Source organism: Drosophila eugracilis, unplaced genomic scaffold (genome assembly GCF_018153835.1).
Source record: "Drosophila eugracilis isolate 14026-0451.02 unplaced genomic scaffold, ASM1815383v1 contig_2161, whole genome shotgun sequence".
NCBI lineage: Eukaryota > Metazoa > Arthropoda > Insecta > Diptera > Drosophilidae > Drosophila > Drosophila eugracilis.
In genome coordinates, this window is record NW_024573046.1 from 1,061,108 (window position 1) to 1,088,390 (window position 27,283).

The 27,283-nt window shown below is 36.2% G+C and overlaps 2 protein-coding genes across 5 annotated transcripts in view; one reads left to right on the plus strand and one right to left on the minus strand.

Annotated features, from left to right (window-relative positions):
- LOC108118129 (cAMP-specific 3',5'-cyclic phosphodiesterase) overlaps positions 1 to 27,283 on the plus strand; it is a 109,643-nt gene that overhangs the window by 23,154 nt on the left and 59,206 nt on the right. For 3 of the 4 annotated variants that reach the window (XM_041818415.1, XM_041818414.1, XM_041818413.1), the window contains one exon: positions 16,448 to 17,679. The exons of the other annotated variant lie outside the window; for it this stretch is intronic. In XM_041818415.1, the coding sequence (XP_041674349.1) occupies positions 16,511 to 17,679 (1,169 nt within the window). In that variant the 5' untranslated portion in view covers positions 16,448 to 16,510. The remainder of the gene's footprint in view (positions 1 to 16,447; positions 17,680 to 27,283) is intronic. 4 annotated transcript variants of the gene reach the window in all.
- On the minus strand, positions 17,736 to 19,053 carry LOC108118133. Its single transcript, XM_017230693.1, has 2 exons — positions 18,366 to 19,053; positions 17,736 to 18,265 (listed from the first exon to the last, which is right to left on the minus strand). Exons 1-2 carry the CDS (start codon positions 18,410 to 18,412, stop codon positions 17,872 to 17,874), a joined length of 441 nt encoding a protein of 146 aa, XP_017086182.1. The 5' UTR covers positions 18,413 to 19,053; the 3' UTR covers positions 17,736 to 17,871.

The following is a 27,283-nucleotide window of genomic DNA, read 5'->3' on the forward strand; positions in this document are numbered from 1 at the left end:
AGCGCAGCTAGACAAAAAAAAATACAACAAAAATAGAAAAATCTAAGAACAAAAAAAAATAATTGTAAACTAATCGGAAACGTGTGAGCATTGACAATTGCCCATGATTAGGGTTTAACATTTCAAATTGAAATATAACTTAAACTTAAAGGAGATAGAAAAATAATTATAATAAGATGTAGAATTTATGACCAAAGTTGCTAATCAACTTAATTGATTTTACTGAATGATTTGTTTTAGAAGAGATACGCTTTGAGTGCAAGTTAAGTATAATTTCAGAAATTAAACAAACGCCTTTCTTTTTTTTTGGAAAACAATTTATTTCCACAGCACCACAATTCTTACAATCCTTTTTCAATCAATCTTTAAGGCAGATCCTTTCCACTGTCTTTTCCACTGAAAATGGCAAAATTGTGTACGTAAATCTCTCGTCTTTCGTGACGCAAATAATTGCCAAGTTTTTAGCCGCAAACAAGCATACCGTAGCATCAGCATCCTGAATGCAACAAAGTCGAGTGCAACTTTCCAGTTTAATTGAATTAAGCGAAAGTTTTGCATTATCGGGGAAAGGCAAGGGGGGAACCAAAGTGGTAGGGAAAGTGCCAACTGGAAAATGTAAAAATTGCCGTTGTCTTGCCGTTGGCAATAAAGTTACACTCCGGCTATGTAATTAAGTTGGCCACTGACCAGCTCCAACTAAGTTGTCAACTCTTTTGTAGCTGCCCATAACTCGATGCACAATGAAAAATTAACAAATTTAAATTAAACATAATTGTAAAGGATTTAAATTCCGTTTGCTGTAGAAGGATAAGCTGGAATTATAATGCTTAAGTGAAAGGAAATATTATTTTATGCGGAATTGTGATTAATAAATAAAATAAATATAATTTTCAATGGAAAGAAATATGATAATTTTGCTCACAGTGTCTGCTATTAAATGTGGTACAATATTCTTTATAATGAATTTGTTGCCTTTTGGTTGGAAATGCAATTAAGTTGGAAAATTTTGTACTTTGTGTAGGCGACAGCAGGTGACAGACAAAAATAATGTTTAGCAAACTTTTAGGCAGCCACATTTTCGGCAACAAATTGTTGCATTTGAACGATGTCACTAATAGCTATATTCTGAACTGAAATATAACTAAATTTAAAACTTGCAACTTAGTATGTAATTTCTGCAATAATAATTTTCTTGGCTATTGTAAGAATTTTCACAATCTTACGTGTCTCGACGAAAAGCCAATTACGAGCAGAGCAGCTCTGGTCTCGAGCAATTTGCCGGCGTTCAATTGCAGACAGCTGTTGGTGCATGTGGGTGATGTTGCATAGGGTTAAGCAGTGGGTGGTTCTTCAACCACACGTCGACAACTCCACTCAGCTCGAGTGGTTTTGCTTAGCCTAGCGTTTGGCCCTGTTTATGTGTCGTCAATCGAAAACGGGGGAGGGGAGACGGTTGTGGGTTAAAATGGGGAGGTTGAAAGTGCACCATTGTCTCGCTGGCCTTTTGCATGTTACGTTATGATTGCTTTGCTACTAACAAAAACCACCCAACCACCCACTGCCACGCCTTCCGTTGGCCAACTATAATTTCGAGGCGAGAGAAAAGTTGAAATAGGGAACTTCAATTCGATAATCGTCTTTTTTTTATTGGCCCTCCGATTTTGAGGGCGGCGTAATCAACGGGTCTTTCAATTTCCCCACGATATTTTATGTTTTTAGGGTAGCATTAAAAACTCAATTGGCCTCTGATTGAATTGTTGAGAAATAAGAAAGAAAATTGCACTGAAATGTAGGTCGATTAATTTTACTTACTTGAAGTTATTTGGTATTATTTTAAAATATGTTGAATTTTAGTAAGTTCAGTAGGGTTAATAGATATAAATTGAAAGTAAAATCTAATAAAGGCATTTTATTTATCTTTTAAAGTAGTTGCAAATAGCTTTTAGCAAACATTCACTAACGGGCTAGACTTAATGTTTTTTAACCAATAATACAAAAACTCAAATAAGTTGTGGAAATGCTGTTTGCCACTCTGAGACGGTTTTCTTTTATAAACGAACTTCATTTGGAACTACTCGAAAACAAAAAACTTTTGCCAGCCGCAAATTACTTTTAGTTTCTCCTGATACCAATGCCAAAGAGTGAGGGCTATTAAATAATGCATTTGCAGGATTCTGCTTACTTCTTTTACCCAGCTAAAGCCGAGTGAAAAGTTTTAAGAGCAAGTGTAATTGTATTGGATTCACCACATCGATCATTCCTGGAAAATGCAGCAAAGGTAGAAAAGAGAAAAATGGACGAGTGTCAATTTGATTTAATAATGAATGACACCTTGCAGCAGCACCAGCAGCAGCAGTTTCGCAAAGAAGTTGCAAAATAACTTTTCTTTCAGCTTAGATTTTTCAATTCCCATTCTTCATTTCCACACTTATTGGCCCATCGTTTTGTGCTTTCTCTGTCGGCATTTCATTGGACTTCCTCTCATCAAGAGAGAGAGAGCCACATTGTGGCTCGCAAATCTTGAATCATTTTTATTCGGTCTCGTGCGGGGAAATACCCCGCTACTTCTTTTGATTTTATTTTTGGCTACCCGCTGAGTATTCAAAAATTTATGAGTTCTTGCGGGATGCCAATGCCAAGCAATAAATTACCTTTTGAAGTGAAAAATTATTTGAATTTTTTTTTTATTAGAAATAACAAATAATTCAGGGTATGCAATGCTCTATTTACAAATTTATCAATTATAACGATGTGTAAATTGCTGCGTTTTTTAAATTAAAGAGAAGATGATAGAGAAGAACATTTTCACATGAATTAATGTGTGTAATGTGTGTAAGCCGGGGGAAAAATCTTGATTTGATTTTCCTTTACACAGCTGCGACGGACATAATGAGCCCTGTCATTAACTTGTTTTATGTCGTCTAATCAAGTTGGTTTTTCGCCTGTCCACCACCGAAAGTTTCAGCCACCATCGTAGTTTTTGCGACCTTGGCAAGTGGTTCGGCAAACAAATTAACTGTGCATAAAAAGAAAAGCCAAGCAAAATTTTTGTGGGTTGATGGAAATCCAAAGGGGGTTCAGTAAATATGCTCTACTCGTGTACTAAAGCTTGTTCCATTTGTGACGCAAGTTTCGGCAATTAAAGGCACACGAAATGGTTCTGCATATAATTAATATGTGTGTTTTTTATATATTTTCCAGAGGTTTACGAGTGCGTATTTCTTTTATCTTCTTGAGAATTGCTAATAACTTATTTGTTTGCCTTTGGTAATTATAATTAATTTGCCTGAATGATTGTCCGATTTAAGAGGCTGATAATTGAAAATCAGTGTTTTTCCTTAACAAACTTGCTGAGTTAGGAATGTCATAACTTGTTGAACTTGTAATTCAATTTCCCATAAAATTGCATTCAATCCTTGACGATTTTACCCCTTATAAAAAATGATAAAATTGATTCATTTCAATTTTTCCTCCAAAATTGTTGATAATTTCTTACTAACCCTTAAAAATAATGCAAAAATATGTACAAAAATTTAAAAAATATATTAAATAAAAAATGAATCCTTTACTTTACGTTGTTAACTGCACAAAACACTCCAGTTCTTTCAGCTGTGCGCTTTAATTTTTGTATTTTTCTCACAAGTCTGTTACCGATTTTCCGCCCAAAGAATTTTGCTAAAAAAAAAAAAAATACATATATATTCTATTCGAATACGAATTGTGTTTACACACCTCAGAGAAGCAAACAAAACGAAAATTGATAAAGATAATATAGAAACGTTGCAGCAATAAGCATATTTATTTGTTTTCCCGGGAATACAGTGCGTATGAGTGATATTGAGAGTACTTGAAACTCCTACGCTACGGTTCAACGTGAGGCATTGTCAAATGGCGAAGTGCTTGCTTCGCCCCAAGGAATGTCCTTTCCCGGGGTCTCTCTTTAAGTGGCCCACTTTCTAGCTTGGGATCACTAAGCTCCTCGAATATTATGCGCTGTCCTTGCTGAGTGTTGGTTGGTCCGGAGTTTCTCAGTTTCCGAGCTTCCGAGTTTCTCAGTTTCCATTGGAGCCATTAACGTTGATACGCTTAATGCTAACGCACACATGGCCACATACTCGCAAAGATACTCACACGGATACATACTGGGACATGCGGCAATCCTTTGGCCGTATTATATTTATGTGTGTGCTTATTATCCTTATCGCATATTTCGCCAAAGAGCGAATGAGAGTGAGTGTCAGAAGCAAAGCCGGGCAAATGTCAAGAGTCGCCAATGAAGTTACGCTAACTAAAAATTCTTGAAAATTCAAGAAGAAAGAGATATAGTAATCAAGGATAATGCTGATAGCAATATATATTTAAATATTTGGAAAGAAATTGCTTTATATACCAATTTTCTCAAGCATTTATATTATTAAAGAAATTAAATGAAGAATAAATGGATACATTTTCCATTACTTCTCAAATATTAATTTGATTTCTGTGATATTCAATTAATATTTTTAGTTTTCGTGTATTCTGTTATTAGCCTTTTGCTTTCAGTTTTCAAAAGGGCAACGATTGACAGAAAGTCGACAGTTTCGATAGCTGTCACTCGATGGTTCCTCGCATATTTGTCCTTCGTCTTGTTTGGCTTTTCTATTACGCTTTTGTGCTTCTGTTACTCCTACTTTTCCTGCTTCTGTCCCTTCAATTTGCTTCTAGTTTATGTAAAATATTTGCTCTTCGCCCCACTGTCTCCCACTGTGTTGCCATGTTGACAACTTAATACCGGAAAAACAAAAAAAAAAATAAAACGAAAAATAAAAATACAAATTCGATGGACGGCAAATCCTTAACAAAGAACCAAAGGGGCGTGTTAAATGCTATTGGTTGCACTCCCCGTTTGTTGGGAATGCGTTTTTACTTTAGATTCTAAAATTGTTCTAAATTTTTTTTTGGGTTTTTAAAAATTGTAATTAAAAGATGTTTTACTAGAATATTATAAATCAATCAACACACAGCAGTTAAAAATTAAAATTTAGCTAAATTCTAAACTCTATAAAGTCACTAGATTGATATCCCTTAATCAAGTTACCCTTTAACCCGCTCACTTATTCTGCTATTTATCCCTGAAGAAATTCTTTAAAGAGCTGTCCAACCGTAGAAGCAAACACTAATGCTCTAGGCTCTATTCCAGCCATCACATTCTGGCAGCTAATCAAGTTTTACACGCGTTTCCAGGGGTCAGAGTTAGGGCGGCAAAATGGGTGGCAAAATAGCTGGTTGGGGTTATGGGTTGGTTGGATGGTTTTCCGTGCAGCTGGAAATTGTTGACAAGAATTCTTTGATGGCTGCAGGTAACGGTAAAGATGGGGAGGAAAAAAAAGTGACCCAGAATCCAGATGACAGCGTTCGAAATTAAAAAAAAAAAAAGAGATTAAAAAAAACGTTTGACCTGGGGGTGCAAAAACCATAAAAAAATTTTAATAAATGACAATATTAAATAGTGGACAGGTCAGCGGCAACAGCAATGAAAAATATAATTTAAGGTCTGAGGATAGGATTTTCAGAATCATGAATCAAACGAGTAAACAGTTTACTTCCACTTCGTGTTTCATTAGTCTTATCCCTTTTCTTTTCTTTTTTTTAGGTTTAGGTTTTTACTTAACATAATTCCTTGTAATTTCAGCTCGTGTTGGCGTGATTTCTTTGTTGTGCGGCAAGAAAAAATATGGGAAATTTCATGTGTGGCAACATATACATATATATATTTTTTTTGAGACATTATTCATAACGATTTAGGGTTTTTTTTTGTTTTTTTAATCCACCTGAAGGCATTTTTGGCTCTTTCCTTTCTCTTTTTATGTTTTTCGTTCGCTTTCATATTGATTTCGAAGAGGAAATGGCTTGAAATAAACTGTGATGATGGCATTTTATATATAATGTATAAAGATGAACAAGATGCTTCTGCAATTTTTGTCAACAGGTTGTCAACTAACATAGCCGCCAGCATATATTTGGCTTACATCAAATCTTTGTAAGCTTGGGGAAAGGGGTGGCGGTAAGGTAAACATGGTCCACACAGTAAGAAAAAGAAAATCTCTTGTTTTTCGATTTACCAAATATATATTTTGTATGACCTATAAATTGACATTTATGGCACAATAATAGGTTTACAAATATCTCGGAAATTTTAACAAAATTTTGTTTCATAATTCTTGTTCTTGGCCATTAGCAATTGGCTGGCAAAATTTTTGTATATTGCGAATATATATGACGTTCTCATTCCTCATGACACCTGTCGTTCATATTTTCCCAAAAGCCATTAAGCCGGCTGTAAACTCTTCATATTTCCTTATGATATCACCAAAGCCCAACGAAAATTCTTTATCTTAGCTTTTCTTGCGTTTGCCCGGACACACAATAAACTTTTTTAATGAACATCGTTAACAATAACGAGCACAAATCAGTTTTCATATTGTCGAATGGCCCCAGGGCATTCCACCTGTTTTCCCTCGACCCCATCATTTTTCCACATTTCCATTTGGCCTCACCCACCCCCTTCTAATGGGTCCGTTAGTGTTGACCCTCCAGCGTGTGTGTGTGGGTGTGTGTGTGTGTATGCTGGTGTTTGTGTGAGAATTTAATTTTCCTCCTAATTTGTATGAATATTTTGTGTATATTTTTGTGGAGTGCTTGTGTGCCCTCACATGGGCTTTTCCAACTACCCACATTTCCTTCAACCCTTCCCACTTCCCTTAACAAAGCTCAAACAGCTTCCGTTTCCGCTTTTCCCTGGGTTTTCCTCTTCTTTTTTTGGTTTTTTTTTTCTACCCTCTGATGGGCGGGCGGGAAAGTCTGGTGAATAAGTATTGCCACCTCGCTGAGCACTGGAGCAGCAGCAACAACAACTGCGCATACACTGGCAGGAATTTGTTGTTATTTATCAAATAATGCAATCATAACTTTTTGTTTTATATTTAAAATGCTGATTTAAAAGCTGAGTGCAAATTTATTAAAAATCTTATTGATAAAAGTACCTGACAAAAATACTAAAAATAAAAATTATATAATTTAAAATTATATACTAAGCAATTTCAAGGCTTATTTTGTTAATTTAAAGGCCATTCGTTTCTATCTAAATTTCAAACTTGCTATTTTTAGAAATAAAAGTGCACTTGTTTCACTTTTGTGACATTAACATGCTGCTGAGAAAGTGGTTGCGACGAGAGGTGGGTTGGTTAAATGTGGTAGAAAACACTTCATAATTTAATTAGTGCTGGCAGCCTCGTTCTCATTTACCAACCTGCGATTGCGGATTGAGAAACAGGTGGATGAATGAATGAATGAATGGCAAAGGAGCCAACTCAAATACATGAATATTAATAAGAAGAGATATCATATTTCCTAGATTTTTTTTTTTTTTTTTTTTAGCACAAAGCAACTATGATTCATTTTTAAGCACGAGGTTTTATAAAGAAAAAGAAAAAAAAAACAGAGTGCTCTCTGAAAAGAAAGAACAATTAATAATTCCAATAAAAACAAATCCCACTCACGTTTAAGTGAAGCACGCACAAAACATAAAGAGCAAACAAAGAAAACCAGAGACAAGACAAAGAGCCATTTCCCTCAAGGGTTAAATGGGGAGGTGGCAAAATATGGGGGGGGCGTGACCAAAGAGCAAATGAAAATTCCGCTTACTGACATAGAAACATAAACAGAACAGACGGGAAAAGCAACAGAAGTTCGGACAGCACAGGAATATGAAATGTTGTCGGAGAAAAAAAAAAACGAAATAAATTTGAGGCGAGGAAAATGGGAAAGCGGATTAAAGTGGATCAAAATCTAAGGCAACGATATGAGAAGAAAAGTACACAAAATATGACACACTTCACTTGGCCGAAAATCAACACAAAAATATCAGAAATATAACTACTAAAATATGAACTTTATAATAAAAACCAAAATTCCAAAACAATATTTTAATACAAAAAAAACCTACAATATTTGTTCATAAGAATTTTCTTCGAAGTCTGGAAAATTCAAACCACTAGTGGTCGATTTTTACAGAGCAATGAAATGTGAAAATAAACAAACAAGTTTGTTTTTGCTTTCGGAGCTGAAGGTGGAGTAAAGTTTGAGAAGAAGTTTTCATTTCGCAATCTGTTCATGTTTCTTTCATAATTATAATTGCTCAATTTTCCGGTCTTCGATTTTTTCTCCCTAGAATTTCTTGAGAACCAGGATTTTTCAGCTATTTTCCTTGTCATTTAATATGGGACTGTTTTATTTTAATAAAAATTCCTATTATTAGTTAAAAATCCACAAAAAGAATTTGTGTTAGAGATGCCAACTTGCTAAATAAAGCATTAGTAAATTGATGGATTGACAACTTCTTCCAAACTAGTAATAACTGAATAGCATATAATATCTTATTAATATTTTATACTCTTTCTATCAGTCAGTTTAAAACTCTGATCAGGACTAATCAAAATTCTTTAAGTTTTTCCTTAAAGCTGGGCTGCCAACTCGCTGAATGAAGCATGAGAAGGCCCAAAAAAAAAAATAAAATAAACGAAGGAACAGTATCAGTTTCGTAAGTTGTTCTCGGGTCATAAGCCAAGCAGCGCTTCAAGTGAAACAAAAAGCAAACAAATGCGGCTGAAGAGGAAAAACAAGAAGAGCAAACTTTCCCATACCTTTCCCCGCGTTAGCGTTCTTTCCTCTCGCTCTTTATCTTCGCCATTTGCTTTCATCTTGCCCGACCTGGCCTGTCATTCGCCTTTTATTTTATTTTTTTTTTTTTGGCCAGCATATATCTCAAGCTCAAGCTGTGTGTGTGTGTGTGTGTGCATAAGCGAATGGGAAATGGGAAAACTCTGCCTGCCTATCACCTGAGCAGCATTGTTCACTTCTTTTTTTTCGTCATTTCATATTTATATTTGCTTTACTCCTTGTTATTCATTGAATTATTATGTAATTGCCTCCAAAAGAGCATCAGCAAAACCCCCGGGAGTCCAGGCAAAAATATTAAATCGCCTTACAAAAAAAAAACGTTGAGAGCGCTGGCAAACAATTTATCGACCTGTAGATGCGTGAGCTTGAAGTGCCTATAAATATTTTGACAGCAGAAAACTGAAAAAATGAGCAAAGCCAAAGGCTGGCACTCACCTGTCCATTCTCCCAGTCAACCAGTCACCAGATAAGGGAACCACAGGCGGCACTCGCTAACAAATACCAATTACTATTTATGATCCGCCGTAAAGTTTGACAATGAGAATGTTTGCAGCTGTAAGATAGGGGAAAAATTATTATTTTTTTACTGGGAAACTTATTTTTTGCAATGGAAAGCTTTTTAGAGAATTATTAAAAATATTCCTATAATATATTATTAACTATTTTTCAAAAATTTTGATGATGTTTACTGTAGCTGGGACAACGGAACAATTTGCCACAATAGCTTAGTCCTCCAACCCTTTTACATTGTAGACCGCTTTTTCAAGGCAAATGTTTGAAATGCGTTGCCTGAAAATGTTTGCACTGTGTGTGTGTGTAAGAGCGCATATATGACAGTGTGAATCTGAGTTGGAGTATGTGTGTGTGTGTGTGTGTGTGTGTGTGTGTGTGTCATAGATACAAGATACCGACCCCTTAGCTATACCTCTTTTGTGGGAAAGATCAACACATGCCCACATCGAACTTGAACCGCCCGACTACTCCTCTTTAAAGCTCTTGTTCGAGACAAAAATGTTCCCCCATCGATTTTACATTTTTCTCGGCATTTTCCAACCTCACACTTTTGCGCGGAAAAACTCACACAGTTTTTTTTTTTTTCTTTTGGGGTCAGCTTTTGTGATTCCAGCGTTATTCTTATTCGTCAGCTTTGCTCAATTGTTAACCTCCTTGCCCGAAAAATGTTGCATGCCACGTTGTGACCTCACCTCTCACTCAGTCACCTTTTCCACCATTTCATTCTTATTTTTTTTTCCTTTTTGGTTGGGGTTGGGGAAAGTTGGAAATATTCGAATTGGGGGGCTGGAAAATGGAAGGCGGTGGCTGAATGACTGACTGGCTGAATGACTGATTGATTAGGGGCGTGGTCGGCCAAAAGGGGGGGGGCGGAAGTTGCGTGTGAAGAAGTTGTTTTGGGGTTTCTCACTGTTCCTTCAAATGTTTCTATTATGGAAATTAATGGCAACTATCATGAAAGCCAAGTGGGTTAAAGATCGATTGGCAAACAGCGAATAAATTTAAATTTAAATTAGTCCAAGTCTGCGTTTAAAGAAAAAATACAAGAACTATATTAACAAGATTTATATTAATTGATTTTATATCAGAAATGCTGTCCACTCGCTGTTCCTTGAAATTAATTAAACTTCTGTCATATATTTAATATTGATATATCACTTTGATGCTGAGCATTTTCCTAGAATTAACCCCTACACAGAAAACCAAATGGTAGCAGACAGAAATAGACAACATTAAAAAAAAATTGGAAATCTCGTATCGCTGCAAATAACTGCAGGCATACAAATAAGCCGGAAAATAAAAAAAACAATTAAATAATGCCCGCAAAAAGGCAGTTTTTCATGTTGACCAAACACCGTATAACAGAACCGCAATCGAGTAGGAGTTTTAATATATTTTATGTCACTCGCGGGCAAAACTAAATGGAAAATGCATACAATATACCATATATAATATATAAAATATGTCGCTTTGGCAAAATTCAATTTGAACTTTGCCATGTGTCATCGACAAGACGCAGGAAAAGCTGCAGTGTATTCGAAAATATTACAGTCTAAGAAATTCTGTATCCACTTTGGCTTTTAATTTCTCCAGAATTTTCCCATTCTTCCCTTCATCTACCTAAAAATGTATTCCTAACAAGCAACCCTCAAGCGAGAATATTCTCAAACCCGAAAAATCCATTGTAATCATCAAATTGGTTTTGTGGCTTTGTGGTTCGGTGGCTCAGTGGGTCGACCATTCCAAGCTCATTGTCTTCGACCTTCCAATTTACCGATTTTAAAGCGACGGCACGCACAAATAAATTAAGCAAATTTATGGCCATCCGACCTGTGAACCCACCCAATCGAAAAACGCACCTGGAGAAGGACCCAAAGAGAGAGCCAAGACCCAAACCCAAACCCAATACCACTCATTAACTTACCGCATCTTGTAGCTTGTTTCTTGTTTTTGTTTGTTTTTAGAACAATAAACTTTCAGGTTTTTGGGGGGGAATATTAGAATATGAATGTAGGAAATATTTAATAGAAATTATTAGGGAATAACTCTTTAGATATTTCAAGGTTAAACTTGTAATTTTGTAATCTAACTTAAACTTCTGAAGTTCGGAAGCATCACCCTACAAAATCGAACTATATGCTACGACTATATAGAGCATATTTAAAAGGCAGATTATATAATAAAGTTCTGTTCGTTTCTTAAGCTGCGTGTTGATTTTTATTTGGCTCAGGCATTTAGACTAAGTTCTTAGGGGAAAACGGCTTTTCTGTCTTGCAACTTTTCCTGTTTTTCCGCTCGGCTTTTTCCCTGTCTTTAATTCGTTGTTGGCTTTGAATTTGGCCTTCGGTTTTGTGTCTTTGATTGTCGTTCTACTCCAGGCCACGTCCCCCCCTCCCCCCTTGCCAACCCGTGAGCAGAGCAGCTTAAATAGGCTTAAGTAATGTAGCCGGAAATGGGCGGAAAAGTGGGTGGTTAAGTTGGTTTGGGGGTGGAGCAAATGGAAAATGCTTGAAGCTTCAAACATTTCAGTGCTTTCTCTCTCTCTCGCATTCCATTATTAATGGAAGTTTGATTGAATTGCCGGCACAAAGTAGCATCTCTCTGACCTTTTTCCTACTACCATTTTACATCCTACAATCCCTTCGGCATGTTGTCCCATCCATCCTCCCATCTGCATTTTCTCTTAGCCGTTTTTCCACGGCGCTCACAACAGCAACGGCAACAAAAATATAAAGAAGAATCTTTTCACGCTGACAAATTCACACACAAATTAGCCGTTTTAAGTGGTGCATCCGTTTTGGCATCCATATTTTTCACCTGCGCCTCGGAAAATTCGATTTTCCGCTAGGATAGAGATGGAAACACCACCATGACATCCATCCATCCATCCATCCAGCGCTATGTGGAAAATGCATTAAAATTCTCTTACACCAGCAAAATTCACTTAGTCCGGCATGATGGGCACACAATGATGCAATAAGCCCGCGAGGGCGGTCGCGAAAACCCAGAAAAGTGGGCGGGAAAAGTGAAACATGATTTGTGATCTCATCTAGAGCCTGCTGCTAACTCAATGACCAAAGGGTATACAAAGCTATTTTCTTTTTTGGTGTAAAAGCTAATTGCATAAAGTTTGTAAAATATTTTGACAGGCAATATTGAATTTTGGTTAGTAGTAGTTGATGTAAACTTGCGTTGTAACTAATTATTTATGAAATGCCATAAAAATTGCAAGTCCACAACTATTAAATCAACTAGGAATCTAGTTATATAATATCCATAAAAGCAATTAAAAAAAAAAAGCAGTTCAACCCATTAATATTTCGACGTAGTTAACTTGAAGTAACGTTAGAGCCATTACATTAATTCGATTTGATTTGATCCAATTTGATCATAATAACCGTTCCGTATCAATTACGCCACTGGGAAATTGTTCCAATTAAAGTGCATTATTGACGACGTTAATTGAGTTGGTGGATAGAGGATTTTCCATTTGCCATTTACTATTTATCGTTACCCCAATAAGTAGGCAATGAATCTAGAAAGGTCAACGTAAAGGGGTTTTCCATGGCAATTTCATTTTTTCAAAAGTTGTTCTTGTTTTTTTGTTCTTTTATTAGTTCGTTATAATGCACTTTTATCAAAACTATCAAAGTCAATTTAAAGTGGATTAATTTTTAATGCATGTCAGCGCTGATGACCTTGGCCGCGAACAGCATTTGGTTGAAAGTTGTGCAGGTGTGTATGTCTGAGTATGTCTGTGTGTGAAAATTCATTTGGTAAATATCAGCGGTGCAGCCTCCAAGCCGCATCCCCCCTTTTACCAACCCTCAAACACTACTGTTGTGAATGTAAAAGGAAAAGCCACCAGGTTGAAGGTTAATTTATTTCCTTTCAGCAACTCTTTCATAATCCATTACGGGAAAAGATTCAGGGGCAGTAAATTAAAAATAATATAATGCCTTATGGACATTTTTTTTATTTATAATTAGTCTTAATTATTATTAGGATAAAATAACAAAAACTATTTAAAGATTTTTCAAGCACGTTTCTGACTTAACCTGACCCTAACCATAAAAAGAGATTACTTTCCTACAGTATTACTTTCAAAAATTCGATTAAAAATGTTTATTAATCAAATACACCTTAAAAAAGGTATCATAATGTGTATAATGAATTACCTATATTTCCTCAAAGTCAAGATGTCGTAACTCCTGGGAATTTGAAAGCCCATTGTATTCTGACCTGCTTTATTTTTCTTCACCAACGTTGCGACGCCGTTAAGAAAATTCATTGGGCAGGCATTGAAAGTGAAGTTGATATATGGCTAATGATGTTGACATGTGTTTGGGGCGCACGGGGAAGCAATGAAAAGCCTTTGTTAACTATATACCATACACTCATACGCTCATATATCCATACATACATACATATATATATACACATGCCCAGCGAAAAGAGAGGCGGTACGGGGGCGGGGCAATCAACACATGAAGCTTATTGCTTTCGCCTTGTTTGCCGTAAATGCAAATTGGTTTTGTTGCCTTTGTGTTCCTGTGCAATCGAAATGGTGGTTTTTTGTTTTTGGGGGAAAGGGAAAGGAAAGTAAAGGAAAAACGAGTGAAGCGGCCAAATCAAATCAAATATGCACTCCATATAGTAAGTGAGGTGTAATAAATAACCCGGTCAAATGAACAAACTGTACTGGGTAATACGCCGATTGCATCGATTGCAAATGTGTTTTTATTATTGTTAGAAATTTGTCTGGTCTAACTAGTACAGCAAAACGATAGCAGGCAATTGAGTTGATCAAATTCTAGTAACTAAACTTGGGGTTTTTCTGCTCGAATGCCAATTACTTTAAGTGCCACGCCTCTAAATAAAATAGGCAAAGTGTCAACGGAGAGTAGAGAGAGAGAGAGAGCCAGATAAGTTGGGACAAGAAGCCTGGGAGTCGAGCCTTCTAGCCTATGGTAAATTCCTGCTTCCTTGCAGTTTTCACACTGAGCGAACTAAAATCAGGAAAAAGAAAACATTAACTATAATAGTTTTAATTTTTCAAATAGAATTCCTTGCTTATTCTTTAAAATTCTGAATATTTTAATATTAAAACAGATTTAAGTTCTTTCCTAAATATCCTTTAATTTATTATTTATTTCTCTCAGTGTATATTGTCGTCATTGTCGTTCCATTTCTCAGGCAACTAAGCGAACCAAAGGTACCCATTTGCATAAAATTGCAGTAACATCCTCTCGTATGTATGTATGTATGTATGTATGCTGCAAGTGTGTGTGTGTGTGCGTGACTGTTGCACAAGTTGGTTGGTTGTTGTTATTTCTGTTGGCATGCCTTTCTTGTTGTCATGTGACAGTCATTGCAACCGAGCAAGCGATGACCTTCAATTGTCCGACAATTTGGGTGACTTGCCGAAAAAGTGAAAGGCAGTTACGCAAATCGGTAACCTAATGGGGTTAAAGTTAGCATTTCAGTATCGGAAATTGGTCATTTTAAAAGCACTTATTGAAGCCATAATAATAACCAAAAAAAAAGTGTTTAATTAAAGAAATAATTCAAATATAAATTGATTTAATTTCTTAAAAAGTTCGTTTGCTTAATGGATTAACAGTTTAAATTACATGTTAGATGGTCTACAATGATTTTGCCTTTGACCCTAAGTTTCTCTTTTCAATGCATTTCCGCTAATGAAATCAAATGGCAAGTGATTGGTTTTCCCCCCCCCCCGGGAAATATGTTAAAAAGGAAAAGGAAGCGAAAAAGAGGAGACCGCTGACATTTCAAGCAGAAATCTCCTGAAAAATGTTCGTTTAATTTCCCTATTTTCTCCACTTTCCTGTTTTCCTGTTTTTTTATGGTTTCTCTTTTTATGTTTCTTCAATGCAAATCGAAGAAAAGTCCAAATGGATGGTTGAAAAGAAAATGGAATGGATTCAAAAATGAAAAAAAAAACAAAGTTGCAATCAAAGACATTTCAGTTAATAAAATGCACTTTGGGGACTAATTCTGAAATATGGAAATCCTTTTCAAAATTATTCTCATATCAAAGCCAATAGCTGTCGAAATATGGATTGGCTTACATCGCTCGGTATCTATCTAAAAATCTTAAAAACTCCTATCAAAACACGGAAACTAAATTTTTGAACAAAATTACTCGATCTCTTAATAAAAAATTCCAATCAAATGGTATTCAAACTTGAAAAAGATGGATTTTTCCCACATTTTTTTCTGCAATGTGCACTGCCAATTTGAAGCTTAACTGCGAGTCAGGTGGGGCCAAATTGGCAAGGGACACACTGAGTTACGGTTCACAGGTTAATTATGCAGCTTTTTAAGGCACACCAGCGAAAAAAGCTACGCTCCAAAAAGAAAACACAAGAAAAAGAAAGCGAAAACAAAAATTTTCCGGCAAAAAAAAACAGGAAAAAAAATATAGAAGATTAAAACAAGAAAATTTCTCTAAAGGCAAAAATGGTTGGAAGGAAAGTTGGAAAATTGAGAGTGGGTGGGATAACGGAGGGCATTACATGTTGCGTTCAAGTTCGAAGCAAACTTTACCATTTATGGGAAATGCTTCACGAACTTTGTTAATGAGGTTTAACGAAATGATTTTCCCTAGATATATGTATGTGTGGAAATCAGTTAAAAGTAAATGCTATTTAATTTCGCTAGTTAATAATATTTTTTTTCTTCTGAAAATTAACAGAACAATTTGTAAATATGTGATATTAAGGGAGTTTCTGTATTATAATTAAAAATTCCTTTGATTGTGGTTTTGGCTTTGTGTTTAACAGAAAATATTTTATATTTTTATAATATAATATTAAGCTTGCTCTATCCATTTTTTTTGTATGTGAAAAATTCTTGGAAAACCTTCTATGCTTTTCCTTTAGCTTTGTTTTAGTAGAAAATTCTGTTTCCTAATTAAAAATCGTCTCCTTTTATGTGGTAACTTTGTTTACGTTAGTTGACTTTTACCACCGACCTCTCCCTCATTTTTTTTTTTATTTTTGACACGCACAGATTGCACTTGTGCCATTCAATTCATCGAGCTAGCTTTAACCCACCCTTGGCCAAACTATTCATCCATGTCTCTTCCACCCACCCTTTCACCACCAAAAAAGTATGCAATGCATTGAGGCAAGAGTGAGAGTTTGTGTCACTCGTGTTGGAAAATTAAAAGCATAAATTCTGTTTCCCCTAGAAACGTTCTTGAAATAAAAAAAAAAAAACAAAAAAAACGTGATTAAAAAATAAAAAGGAAATCATGTCCCAGGAGAGTAATGGTGGTGCAGCAGCCGGAGGAGAAGGACCTGGTGGTGCAGGAGCAGCCGCAGCAGCACCACCACAGTATATAATTACCACACCCAGCGAAGTGGATCCAGATGAAATCCGTTCGATGGCCGACTTAGATCTGGGAACTCCCGAAAAGCAAGTCCAAGTGCAGAGTCAGAAATTCTCCAGCACATCAAGCAGTACCACTAAGGTGGCCACAAGATCCTTTTCGATGAGTAGTACATCCAGTGGATTGCAGCAGCAGCAACAGCAGCAGCAGCAAAATAAGCTAGAAAATAGCCAGCAAATTCAACAGATTCAACAGCAACAACAGATCCAACAGCAACAACAGCAATCCCAAAAGATCATATCCAGTTCGACGAGAAGCCAGAGCTTGCAATCGAGCACAATTGTTGGTGAGGCGACCACCATAACGAGTGGGGCTACCCAAATGTTGACCGCAGCGCAAGCTGCAACATTGGCCCAACAGCTAAAGGCCCAAAGTTCCACCTCGATCATTACTAGTAGCGAACAGAGAACCAGTACAAGTACCAGCAGCAGCAGTAGCACACGTTTCATAGCCAGTGGTTCTAGTAACTTGGCCGGTGGTAATACCAATTCGGCCAGCAGTAAGACTCGTTTCCAGAGTTTCCTACAGCAACCAGAAGGTGCACATAGTTTTTTAACAGCTCATCAGAAGCATGTTCGACAATTTGTCCGATCCACATCAGCACATTCGGAGGCAGCTGCCGGAGTGGCTGGAGCAAGGCCAGAAAAATGTATACGTAGTGCATCCACACAAATCGATGATTCCAGTGTGGCTGGAGTTGTGGAATCATCGGGAAGTTTAGTCGATAGCTCAGCCACCGGTGGCTCTATGCAGTTGTCGATGAGCAAATTGGGTTTGCAGCAATCCTCCTCCATTCTGATCTCCAAGTCTGCTGAAACCATTGAGATGAAGAGCAGCTCCTCGTCGGCCGGCATGCGAACTCAGTTGACCTTGAGCGGTGGCTTCTTGGCACCGCCTGGTAGTCGAAAGATCACCATTTTAAGTCCCATTCATGCACCGCCGGGTCTGCATGATATGCTCAAGCGGGCACAAGGCAGATCGCCACTCTCGCCGAGGATCAGCTTCCCAGGCAGTGATTCGGATCTATTCGGGTGAGTCTTATTTGACATTACGATTAATATTTATAAATTATTAGAAATTAATATTTATTTGCGTAGTTTTTATAATAATAATAACAATCCGCATAACCCATAAATTAGTTAATACTGAGTGTTTATGTTAAGTCCAATGGCTTGCTGACATCTTCCTTATTAATCAATGATGATTAATGGGTCTTAGATTAATCAATTGAAAGTCTTTCCCCCTGGCTCTTGATTTTTGAAATCTGGTTGCATCTCTGCCATCTCCTCGTCCTGTGAAGCCTTTGGAGGTACGCCTTTCCTTAGATCCAATGGGGGCAGAAAAATATCGCAGTCATCCACAAAACACCATTTAATGGGCGATATGGGTCGAAAATTTGGATCTCTTATCCACTCTGATGGTATAGGCAGTGGCTTGTCGTCGATATATTTTTCTTTTTCGTCAGTTTTACGCTCTTTCGGCGGATAATTTCCTCTAAATGACTTTGATGATGATGGCATTAGCATTGCGTTTACATCTTTGATCACTCGTTCAGGGTTTTTCTTGGAGGCACCATCGTAAAAAGACTTTGGGAAAGACTTCTTAAAGAGCGGGGCACTAAAATGAGATTTAGTAAATTTTAATTATGAATTTTTGATTATTTTCTTAGGGTTGCAAGCAATTGGCACTAATAATAAAAAAACTGAAAAGTAACCACCTCAAGGTGTTCAAGCTTCTTGACGGTTTGTCATTATTGTTCGCCATCTCGAGTTCCTTGGACTTGCTTTCGCTTCTAAATCTGAGTCAGATAATATTCTTTTTTTTAAGAAGTCAGGGGATCTTGTTTGATTTTCGTTTGACGAAACGTTGTGCGAGATTACAAATGAAATTTATTTGTCATATGTCAAGTTTCCAAAGGTTTTTAAATAACCCCATCGGAGTTACCACTTTATTTTTGATAGAATTACAAAAAATACAACCCTAATTTTTTCTTAGTTTATTTAGTATATATCGTTATCTATTAATATGATTGTAACATCACAATTTTCATATAAATAACTTAAAGTTCGAATTGAAAATAACACAACTATGGTTTATAAATTTTACCTATTAATTATACCCATTTATTTCTTAAACCTAATCGCCCCGCAACAATTATTTAGAACACAATTAATTTGAATTTCTTAAAAGGAAATGTAATAAATGAAATTTCTAGGAAATGCCTACGCCCACTCGTTCTCTTAAAATTCTGCGTAAAATCCTCCTTTTTGGCCATTGTGCTGGCTGGGTTGAAACGCAGTGTGCCAAAGGGCTATTTGACTCCACAATACATAGCTCCTCTATCCCTCTTTGAGTTTCCAGCCCCTTTCCGGCCCTTTACTAATGAACTTGTTTATATCCTTGTTCGTGTCCAAGACTCTGATGGCACATTGAACTCGCCTGCTAATTGTTGACTTGTTGTTGAAAATTGTCTGGGGGGAGGGGTGGGATAGGGCGAGACTAGGAGAAAGATGAGGTGGCTGGGTGGCAAAATGGGTGGGTTGGGCCTTCCATCAGTTCGAGAATGTCACAAGAAAAGCGTTGTCAAAATGCCAAAATTGTTTGTCATAGTCGTATAATTAAATTTAAATGTTTTTCTTTTTTTTTTTTCGTACCCTGAACTCGCCTTCGCCACCCTCTCTTTCTGGCAGCGACAGCAAATATGTATATACGTATATATATATATTAATAACAGCAGGCACAGAAAACAAAAAAAAATATAATACGAAAATAAAGAGAATAATTTTAATGAACCCTGAAAAGGAATGAGGAGGGATGTGTCGGGGTAATTGAAGCTGCCAGGCCATGAAATTTTTAAAGCGGCAAAGGAAATTGGTAAAAGGGAGACTTAAACAATTATTGGAATTACGACCATTAAATGTTTTTAAATATAATTGCTGGCAAAGAAAATGAATCGCAAATATGGGCCAAGAATGAGATGAGTACGAGTATACCCATACATACATACATTCTGAAAATAAATATGTAGCTATGAAACATTATACGCGCTAATGGTTAAACACAGAATAACTGAAGCGTAAGGAAAATGTTGTCGGGAATCGAGAAGATTAACCAGTTGACAGTTGTTGCTCAATATTTGTATATTTATTTTTGGAACGCACAACAAATTTCAAGCGAAAATTTTCAGACAGTTTGATGGCTGGTCTCACAAGGGTCACAATAAATTACATAACTAGCATAATACAGAAATTTATTTTTATTTTAATTAGTTAAATCTTTGTCATTTTGCTGTAAACTCTTTTGATAATTAAATTATATTTAAGCAAAAATAAAATTTTAAAAGTAAAATAGATAAAAAGTAAAGTAGTAAATTTGTTTAATAGTTTTAATATTTTAAACAATCTTTAATAGTGGAATATATAGTTAACCAAAAACCTTAAGATATTTCTAATTTATCTTACGAAACCCATTCAAAAACTAAAATTTAATTTAATTTATGTTTTCCTCCAAAACCGTGAGAATAAAATCTTATATGAGTCTGTCATTTTGCTGTAGCTTCTTATCAATTGGCCAACCTTAGTCATAACATCAAATCCCAAATCAAAAATTCCCTTAGGAATTAACTAAAAACTGGAAGTTTTATAGTGGCTACAGGCAGCAGGCAGGCAGGGGGAAGTGCCAGGAAGGAATTTTCTGTGTGTTTTTTTAAGGAGAGCCCTTTAAAAATCCAGACAGATTCGCAGGCAGGCCGCAACATTTGCATAGCTTTGGCCACAAGGCTGAAGGTACGGTACCCCGGCCAGCCTCGATCTCTGAACCTCTCTCTGCCTTTTGACCCACCCTCAGCTCATAAATCTGGAGGGGAAAGCAGTTGAGCTCAAGGCTCAACTTTCGGTTGGTCTTCTTCTCTCTGTATGCGTGACTTATGTTTACAGTTTATTTATTATTAAAAACACACAGACAAATGGTCCGAGAAGAAATGTTTATTTTTGTTGCTCTTCGCCCCAGTCAAACAGGCTAAACAAGAAAACAAAAAAAAACAAAAAAAAACAGAAAAACAGAAAAAAAAAAAAAAGAAAACACAGTAGAAAATGTATACATTTCCCTGGGATTTAACAAGCTTTAGTGGAGTGGGCAGGACGAAGAGTCCTAGGGGGTGCTACTCTTCTTGTCCCTCATTTATATGCCATGTCAAAAACGGCGGTTTGCCTGGCAATGAATTGAGAATTTCGACGCCCCAAGCCCAAGCGAGCTTATGTCTATATAAATTATACTCCAATATTTAAGCTATCAAGGGGATTGGCTTAGTGACGCAGCCCGCATTTTTATCAACTTTAAAAAAAAAAGAGAAAAAACAGAAAAAAGGGGTGTTCCTGGAACAAAACTTGGCCATTTCCGTTTTGCCAACGGGTTTGTCATGATCTCAAAAAAGGCAGTTGGGGAATTTTATGCAGCCACAAAAGTTGTGAAAGTGAAAGATTTAAGTGGCCGAAAGTTGAGTTTGGTAAAGTTCTTAGAAGTTTTACAGTACAGAAACATAAATTAGGGCATTATTCAATGTAATTTTATAATATTAAACCTTTCGTTTTAACAATGTAAATCAATATCTAGTTAAATGTGGGTGGCTTTAACGCCCACCAATTAATCTACTAAACACTTTAGCAATAACTTTTTGGGTTTTGTGTTCCTTGCATTTCCAGGACTCAAAATGGTTTTGAATTTCTGTCAATCAATCAGTCCGACAAATTGTTAATTAAACTGTTCAACTTTAAACTCATGTCGGTCAGACCCAAAAGCTTAACCCATTAGGACAACCATTTATATATGCACAGAAAGAAATTACTTTTTGATTGGGGTAAAATAAAAACTTGTTAAAAAATTAAGTAAATTCTTTAAGATTATTAACAATAAGATAGATTAACTTATAATACTAACATATTTTAAACTGTGTTAAATTTTCCCTACTGGTTACTGGTCATCTGACAGTCATTTCCTTAGGGAACTTGAAAAGTTTTCCCCATTTTCTTTGAAAGTGAAAAAGATGCTGGCAGTTGATTCTCCTTTCCCGCGGGAATAACCAAAAGGCCAAAAGGAGTGTTTAAAAAGGGATTTTTGCAGGTTAGGAAATGGGACGTGTTCGCATACCAAAACGTTTTGGTCTTCTTTTTGTATATATTGTATTCGTGAAAATCTTCGTACGACCCACTCAAACTCATTTCAGTGTGTGTTTCGAGTGTTGCATACTTTAAGGCGCTAACGAAGGTATATTTACTTTACCCATGAAGGTGAAAACCGGTCGACAGCACCTTTATTATAGTCAGGAGATTAGTGAGACTCCGTACGCAGCTCATTAATTTAGCCTGTATTTTGATATTCTATTTCTCGCCTTGCTGAGGCCTTCAATTTACTGCAAATGTGTAATTTAAATTTAAATGGTAGATGTTTAATTTACATATAATTTATAAGTTTTTAATTACCTAACAGATTAAAATGACTTGCCAGCCAAATAAATATCTGAAATGATAAACTAACCCATCACTTTTCATCACCGATCTAAAAATTTAATCAATTTTTAAGCCTTTGCCCAGCTATTAAACTATTATTATTATAATATCTATTTGGTTATTATGTAAAATATTTTCTTTAATGACCGTAAATACTATTTTTGTTCAAGTTTCAAGGTAACACTCATTTAGGCTCCGTTTTACTGATGGCTACATTTTTTCCCCATCACTTTTAATAAGCAGTTTTCTTTGACAACATTAGGACATTATGCCCCAGAATTTTATGCCCTCCCCTCAAAATATAGAGGCGGAGAAATGGGCGTAAATATTCAGAGAGAGACCACCGTAAAAACATATTAATGCTAATTAGTAGGCATTAAATCAACTATAAATTACGCCCCCTTACACAATTTTCTCGCGTTAATTTATTGCATAACTTTCGCATATTTCCCAAATGCAAATGAAAATCGAGTTGAGCTAATAATACAGTTATTTTAATTTTTGTTTGTTCGACTTTTTTTGTTTTTTTTTGTTTCGTTTAATGCTGACATTACAAATATTATGCATACGCCACGTGTGGCATTTGCAAGGCCATCTTGTAGAAAAAAAAAGGGGAAGAAAGGAGAGAGGCAAAGTCATCTCGGATGGCCATTTGAAGTATATCCCTAAGATAAAGGCAATCCGAGATGGGGAAAATGCCAAGTAAAAGCGGAAAAGCACAAGCAGGCACAAAAGGTGAGCCCTCGGATGAGCAGAAATGATAATAAACACAAAACCATTAAAAAGAAAAGGACAAAGACAAAAGAGTTGGGGGAATTTTAATATATATTTTACTGAAATGGAGAACAGAGAAGAAAACGCCAATTGAAATGGAGGGAAACTTCCAACGAAATAATTGACAAATGCACAAAAGTTTTGCAGTTGAGTTTTCATCACAAAGTCCTGAGTAATTCCTAAAAATTACTCATCTTTTTGGAAAATAATGGTTTAAGGGGTCCCTATTTTGAAATTATCTATATTTTTAAAATTTTCAATGCAGTACACAACTTGAATGAAAATTTCATTATCTGAAATTTAGTAGCAATAACAAATTAAAAGAAGCATCAGTAGTTTTCATTAATTGTCTAAAATCCTTTTTTGTTTCATTTATATCCTTGCCAAAATTAACTGTAATTAAAACAGTTTTCTTGTCTATATTTTTCTGTAAATATGTTGCTATTTTAAGCAGAAAAAACTGTCGCACTGGCAAAACTGGCAGGATTTTCGCTTTGACTATATTTTTTTCCAGCTAGTCGTTTACTTTGACTTTGACCAGTTCCCTTTTGCTGTTGTCCCTTCGCTTTTGAGCTGCTCACCAGCTGAGCTTTAAAACCCCAACTGCACTTCGAGCAAAAACCTAAAATGTCCAAAAAAAAAGAAAACTTCATAACCAAAGGGGGATTAGTAATCTGCCTATGGAGCTCGTTAAATTTAATTAGTTTGTTTGTTAAAAAGGCAAGAAAATTCAAAGGTAAATTGCAGTGAAAAACCTAAGCAAAAATAAGAAGTTATGTGACCTCAAACTTCGATGCCAAATTGTCTATGCACCAGTCTAGTTAGCTTATTTTGATCTTAGCGAAATTCAAATCAAAGAAAAGCTTACTAGCAGGGTAGCAAACCTAAAGCTTTCGGAAAATGGCACAAGAATTTCCCCACAGCTTTTCACCATATTTAACTTTGCTCGCAAAGCTAGAAAATTTCACAAAGCTAAAAGCTCAAAAGTGTACAACTTTCTCAATGCTATATTTGTTGCTTAAGGTCAGGATTTAAAAATAAAGTAAAATAGCAACTTTGTAAAGCACCTATGTATAAATTCAAAAAAGAAATAAGTTTTCCAAATGGTAGTAAAAATATATTTTTGTTTTCATATTAGTAGAAGAAATTAATGTTATTATATTTATACAATATTATATATAATTAATTAATACATCTTTTACTTTTAGTATTGCTTTAAAATGATTCATTTGGCTCTAATTAAGTTCCGTATGAATAATTACTCTACTCTAGTCTTTAGTTCTTCTTTATAATCCCTTTGCAAAACTTACTAATTAATCGTTTTACTTTTCTCTTTGCAGGTAAGTCGATTCTGTGCATTTAATGTAATGATTAATTACACATCTTTGGTAAGCTCGATTTCAATTGCATTTCTGGATAAATTACAACATGTTTTTAAAGTTTGAAAAACGCTCGACGAAAAAGCTTTTATCTTTGTATGGCCGATTATTGCGTATACGCAGCGTGCAACTGGTTGGTGGGCGTGTCAGACCGCCTACTTTTAAACCTTTTCCCCTCTCTGACCTCTTTTGCCACGTTGTTTTAACAATTTGACACCCAGGAGAAAAAACAATCAGCAACACGTTGAACCTTGGCATTTTCGCTCGGCGTTTTTATGATTAACTTTTCGGTATGTGCAGTGGCTAGACAACAACAGAACTGAGCTGATGCACTGAAAGAAGTAAAATGTAATAAGAAATAAGGTATAAAAAAGATTATAAAGTATCGATGGAATATGATGATGTTATTATTATATTATTGTGATAGGAATATCCTGATCTATCTTGATAACGAAATGATTTTCATCATATATCATTTATTATTTATCATCATTTTGTACTATATTTCTCTTTCAAGCAGCTATTTACAAAAGAGAATCTCTTTTTTTTTTTTTATATGCATGTTGTTAAAACGTTGCGTTTCGCTCGTGGGCGTGTAAGATCGCCCACCTGGCGATGTTGCAACTGTAACTACAGTAGGCAAGTGAAATTCGAACTGAGAAATGAGAGACGCATGCAATTTGTTCATCCGCCGGCCACGCCCCACCGCCCCATCCGCCCATCAACCGCCCGCTGGCAATACCGTTAGCTGTACGTCAAATTGGGCGGCGTGGGCGTGGCATTCGGTTTTCGGGTACACACACTCAGCGGGCTGGGGTAAAAATCTCAAACGAAACCAGAGCTCAAAGAGCAGGAAATTGAAAAATATTAAGTACGAAAAAATAAAAACGTAGAAGAAAAATAATGAAAAATGTTTTCGGTTGCAAACTAGCTAGCCCCGTCCCCCTCTTAAATTTCTTGGTAATCAGAAGCCATATTTTAAACTTTAATGCAACATCTTGCATGCAAGTCTGTAATATTTAAAGATTCTCGGGACTTACCTTCTAGGTATTTAGATTACTATATTGCATAGTTTTTGACTCTATTATTTATCAATATATTTTCCATAGGCAAACATATTTCCTAACATAGCTGTAATTCTATTCTATAAAATTGTGTAAAAAATTAAACACCAAAACAAACAATTCAGGTAATTTGGCCCCCTGAAAAAAGAAAGCCATCATGATATTCGAGTTTTTCGTTGTACCGAAAAACAAAACCAACGTTTTTGTCGCAAATATTTGACTCACGGCCGTCCCCGAAAAATCCTTCGAACAAACAACCAGAGGAGAACCCTCCACCGGGTGTTATATATATGCGTATATATATATTAAGATATATATATATATTATATATATATATCCCCCAGATTCCTAGGACCCCTACTATGCCCCTCACAACCCGCCTATCTGTAAAGCCTGCCCCCTTGGGTGTCATTGCCCATCCATTAGTTTTCTGTTTTTTTTTTTTTGCTTCTCATTCTGCCTCTATTTTTTTTTGTTGTTCCCTGTTTTTTATTGTTGTGGCTGTTTGTCAAAGCAAAAGTGGACACAGGCCAGCGGGGAAATAGATAAAGGGGGTTTTTGGACAGGACTCCTTGAAAATAGGTAAGAGGGGGTATAAGTTATCTTTTTAAATATAAAGTTGACAAGAACTGAGGTGCGAATATCTGTGTATTCATCACTTTCAAATTGGAGCCTTGTTTTAGTTTGGCTTTTCTAATTGCTGGCATTTCTCTCGAAAATGTAAAATAGTTTTCTGCCTTTTTTTTGAAAAGATTTACTTAACTATTTTGTACTGCCTTTAGAAACTTTCTTTACTGTAACTTTAGTAAATGTTTTTATATCTTAAAACAAATAATTATAAGGAATTAAGATACATTAAGGGCACTCAAATGTAACTCCTAGTTGAAACAGTAAATTCCCATCATGATGAATCTCCTTTTGGCTGTTTAAAGTAAAAGACCTTAGAGCTGGAATACCATCTGGTTCGAGGGCGGTCATACCCATAGCACCGAAAAATGGCTAAATGGTCCTCCGGACCGGTTCCACCTGTTCTTGAAACAAAAAAAAACATAAAAAACAAAAAAATGGAGAATAACCTCATTCACTACGGACTCCTTGAGAATGGCAGCAAATTTTCATTAGAGCAAGTGGCGAGCGGCTTCTTTGATGGATAACTCTCGCAGGATAATTGCAATCCGAGCCTGGGGCTCATTTCAGGCCACTTTCACTTGGCCTCTTTTGTTTATTTTTATTGGGCCGAAAGAAATTTGAAACTGTTTAGGTGACCCCCGACCCCTGAGCCTCGACCTCCGACCCAAAGCCCACAAAACGAGTACTTCTCCTTTTGTTTGTGCGTGCAGGCAGCACCTTGAGGCACCTGGGGCAGCTTAAGAGCTAATAACGAAATGCCGGCACTGAGTGCAGGATAAGGTGTGTCGCTGGACTGGCGAGTGCAGAGGTTGGGTGGTTGGTGGTTAGAGGGCATGGCGCCATATAATCTAGCAATCAAAATCGCCTCCCACTCTTAAGTGCGATGGAAAGAGAGTCATATTGTGACACTGAACCACAAGGCAGGGATTATGATATGGTTTCTTCTATCGAAAAAAAGTTATATATTGAGAAAATTCTTAAACGCTGGTAAATTTTTGTTGTCAATTTTACCAACAAAAATCGATTAATTTTCTAGCATGTTTTACTTTATTTATCATGAATCGGTTACAAATCAAAAACAAGTTTGACAAATCATTGTCCAATTTTTCTTTAAGCTCCGCAACCATGTTATCTAGTGTTTAGTAAAGACGTCAACCACTTGAGTTCGCCGCCGATTACTGCAATTGCCCCTCTGCCAGCGTCGGCTCCGCCGCGCCCATCACCTGACCCCCAAATTATTTATTATTGCTATTGCTATCATTAGGTCTAGCCAATAACCAAAAT

Coding starts and splice junctions, on each gene's coding strand:
- LOC108118133 (XM_017230693.1), bottom strand. CDS start 18,412: ATGGCGAACAATAATGACAAACCGTCAAGAAGCTTGAACACCTTGAG. Junction 18,266..18,365: donor AGAAGCTTGAACACCTTGAG/GTGGTTACTTTT, acceptor ATCTCATTTTAG/TGCCCCGCTCTTTAAGAAGT.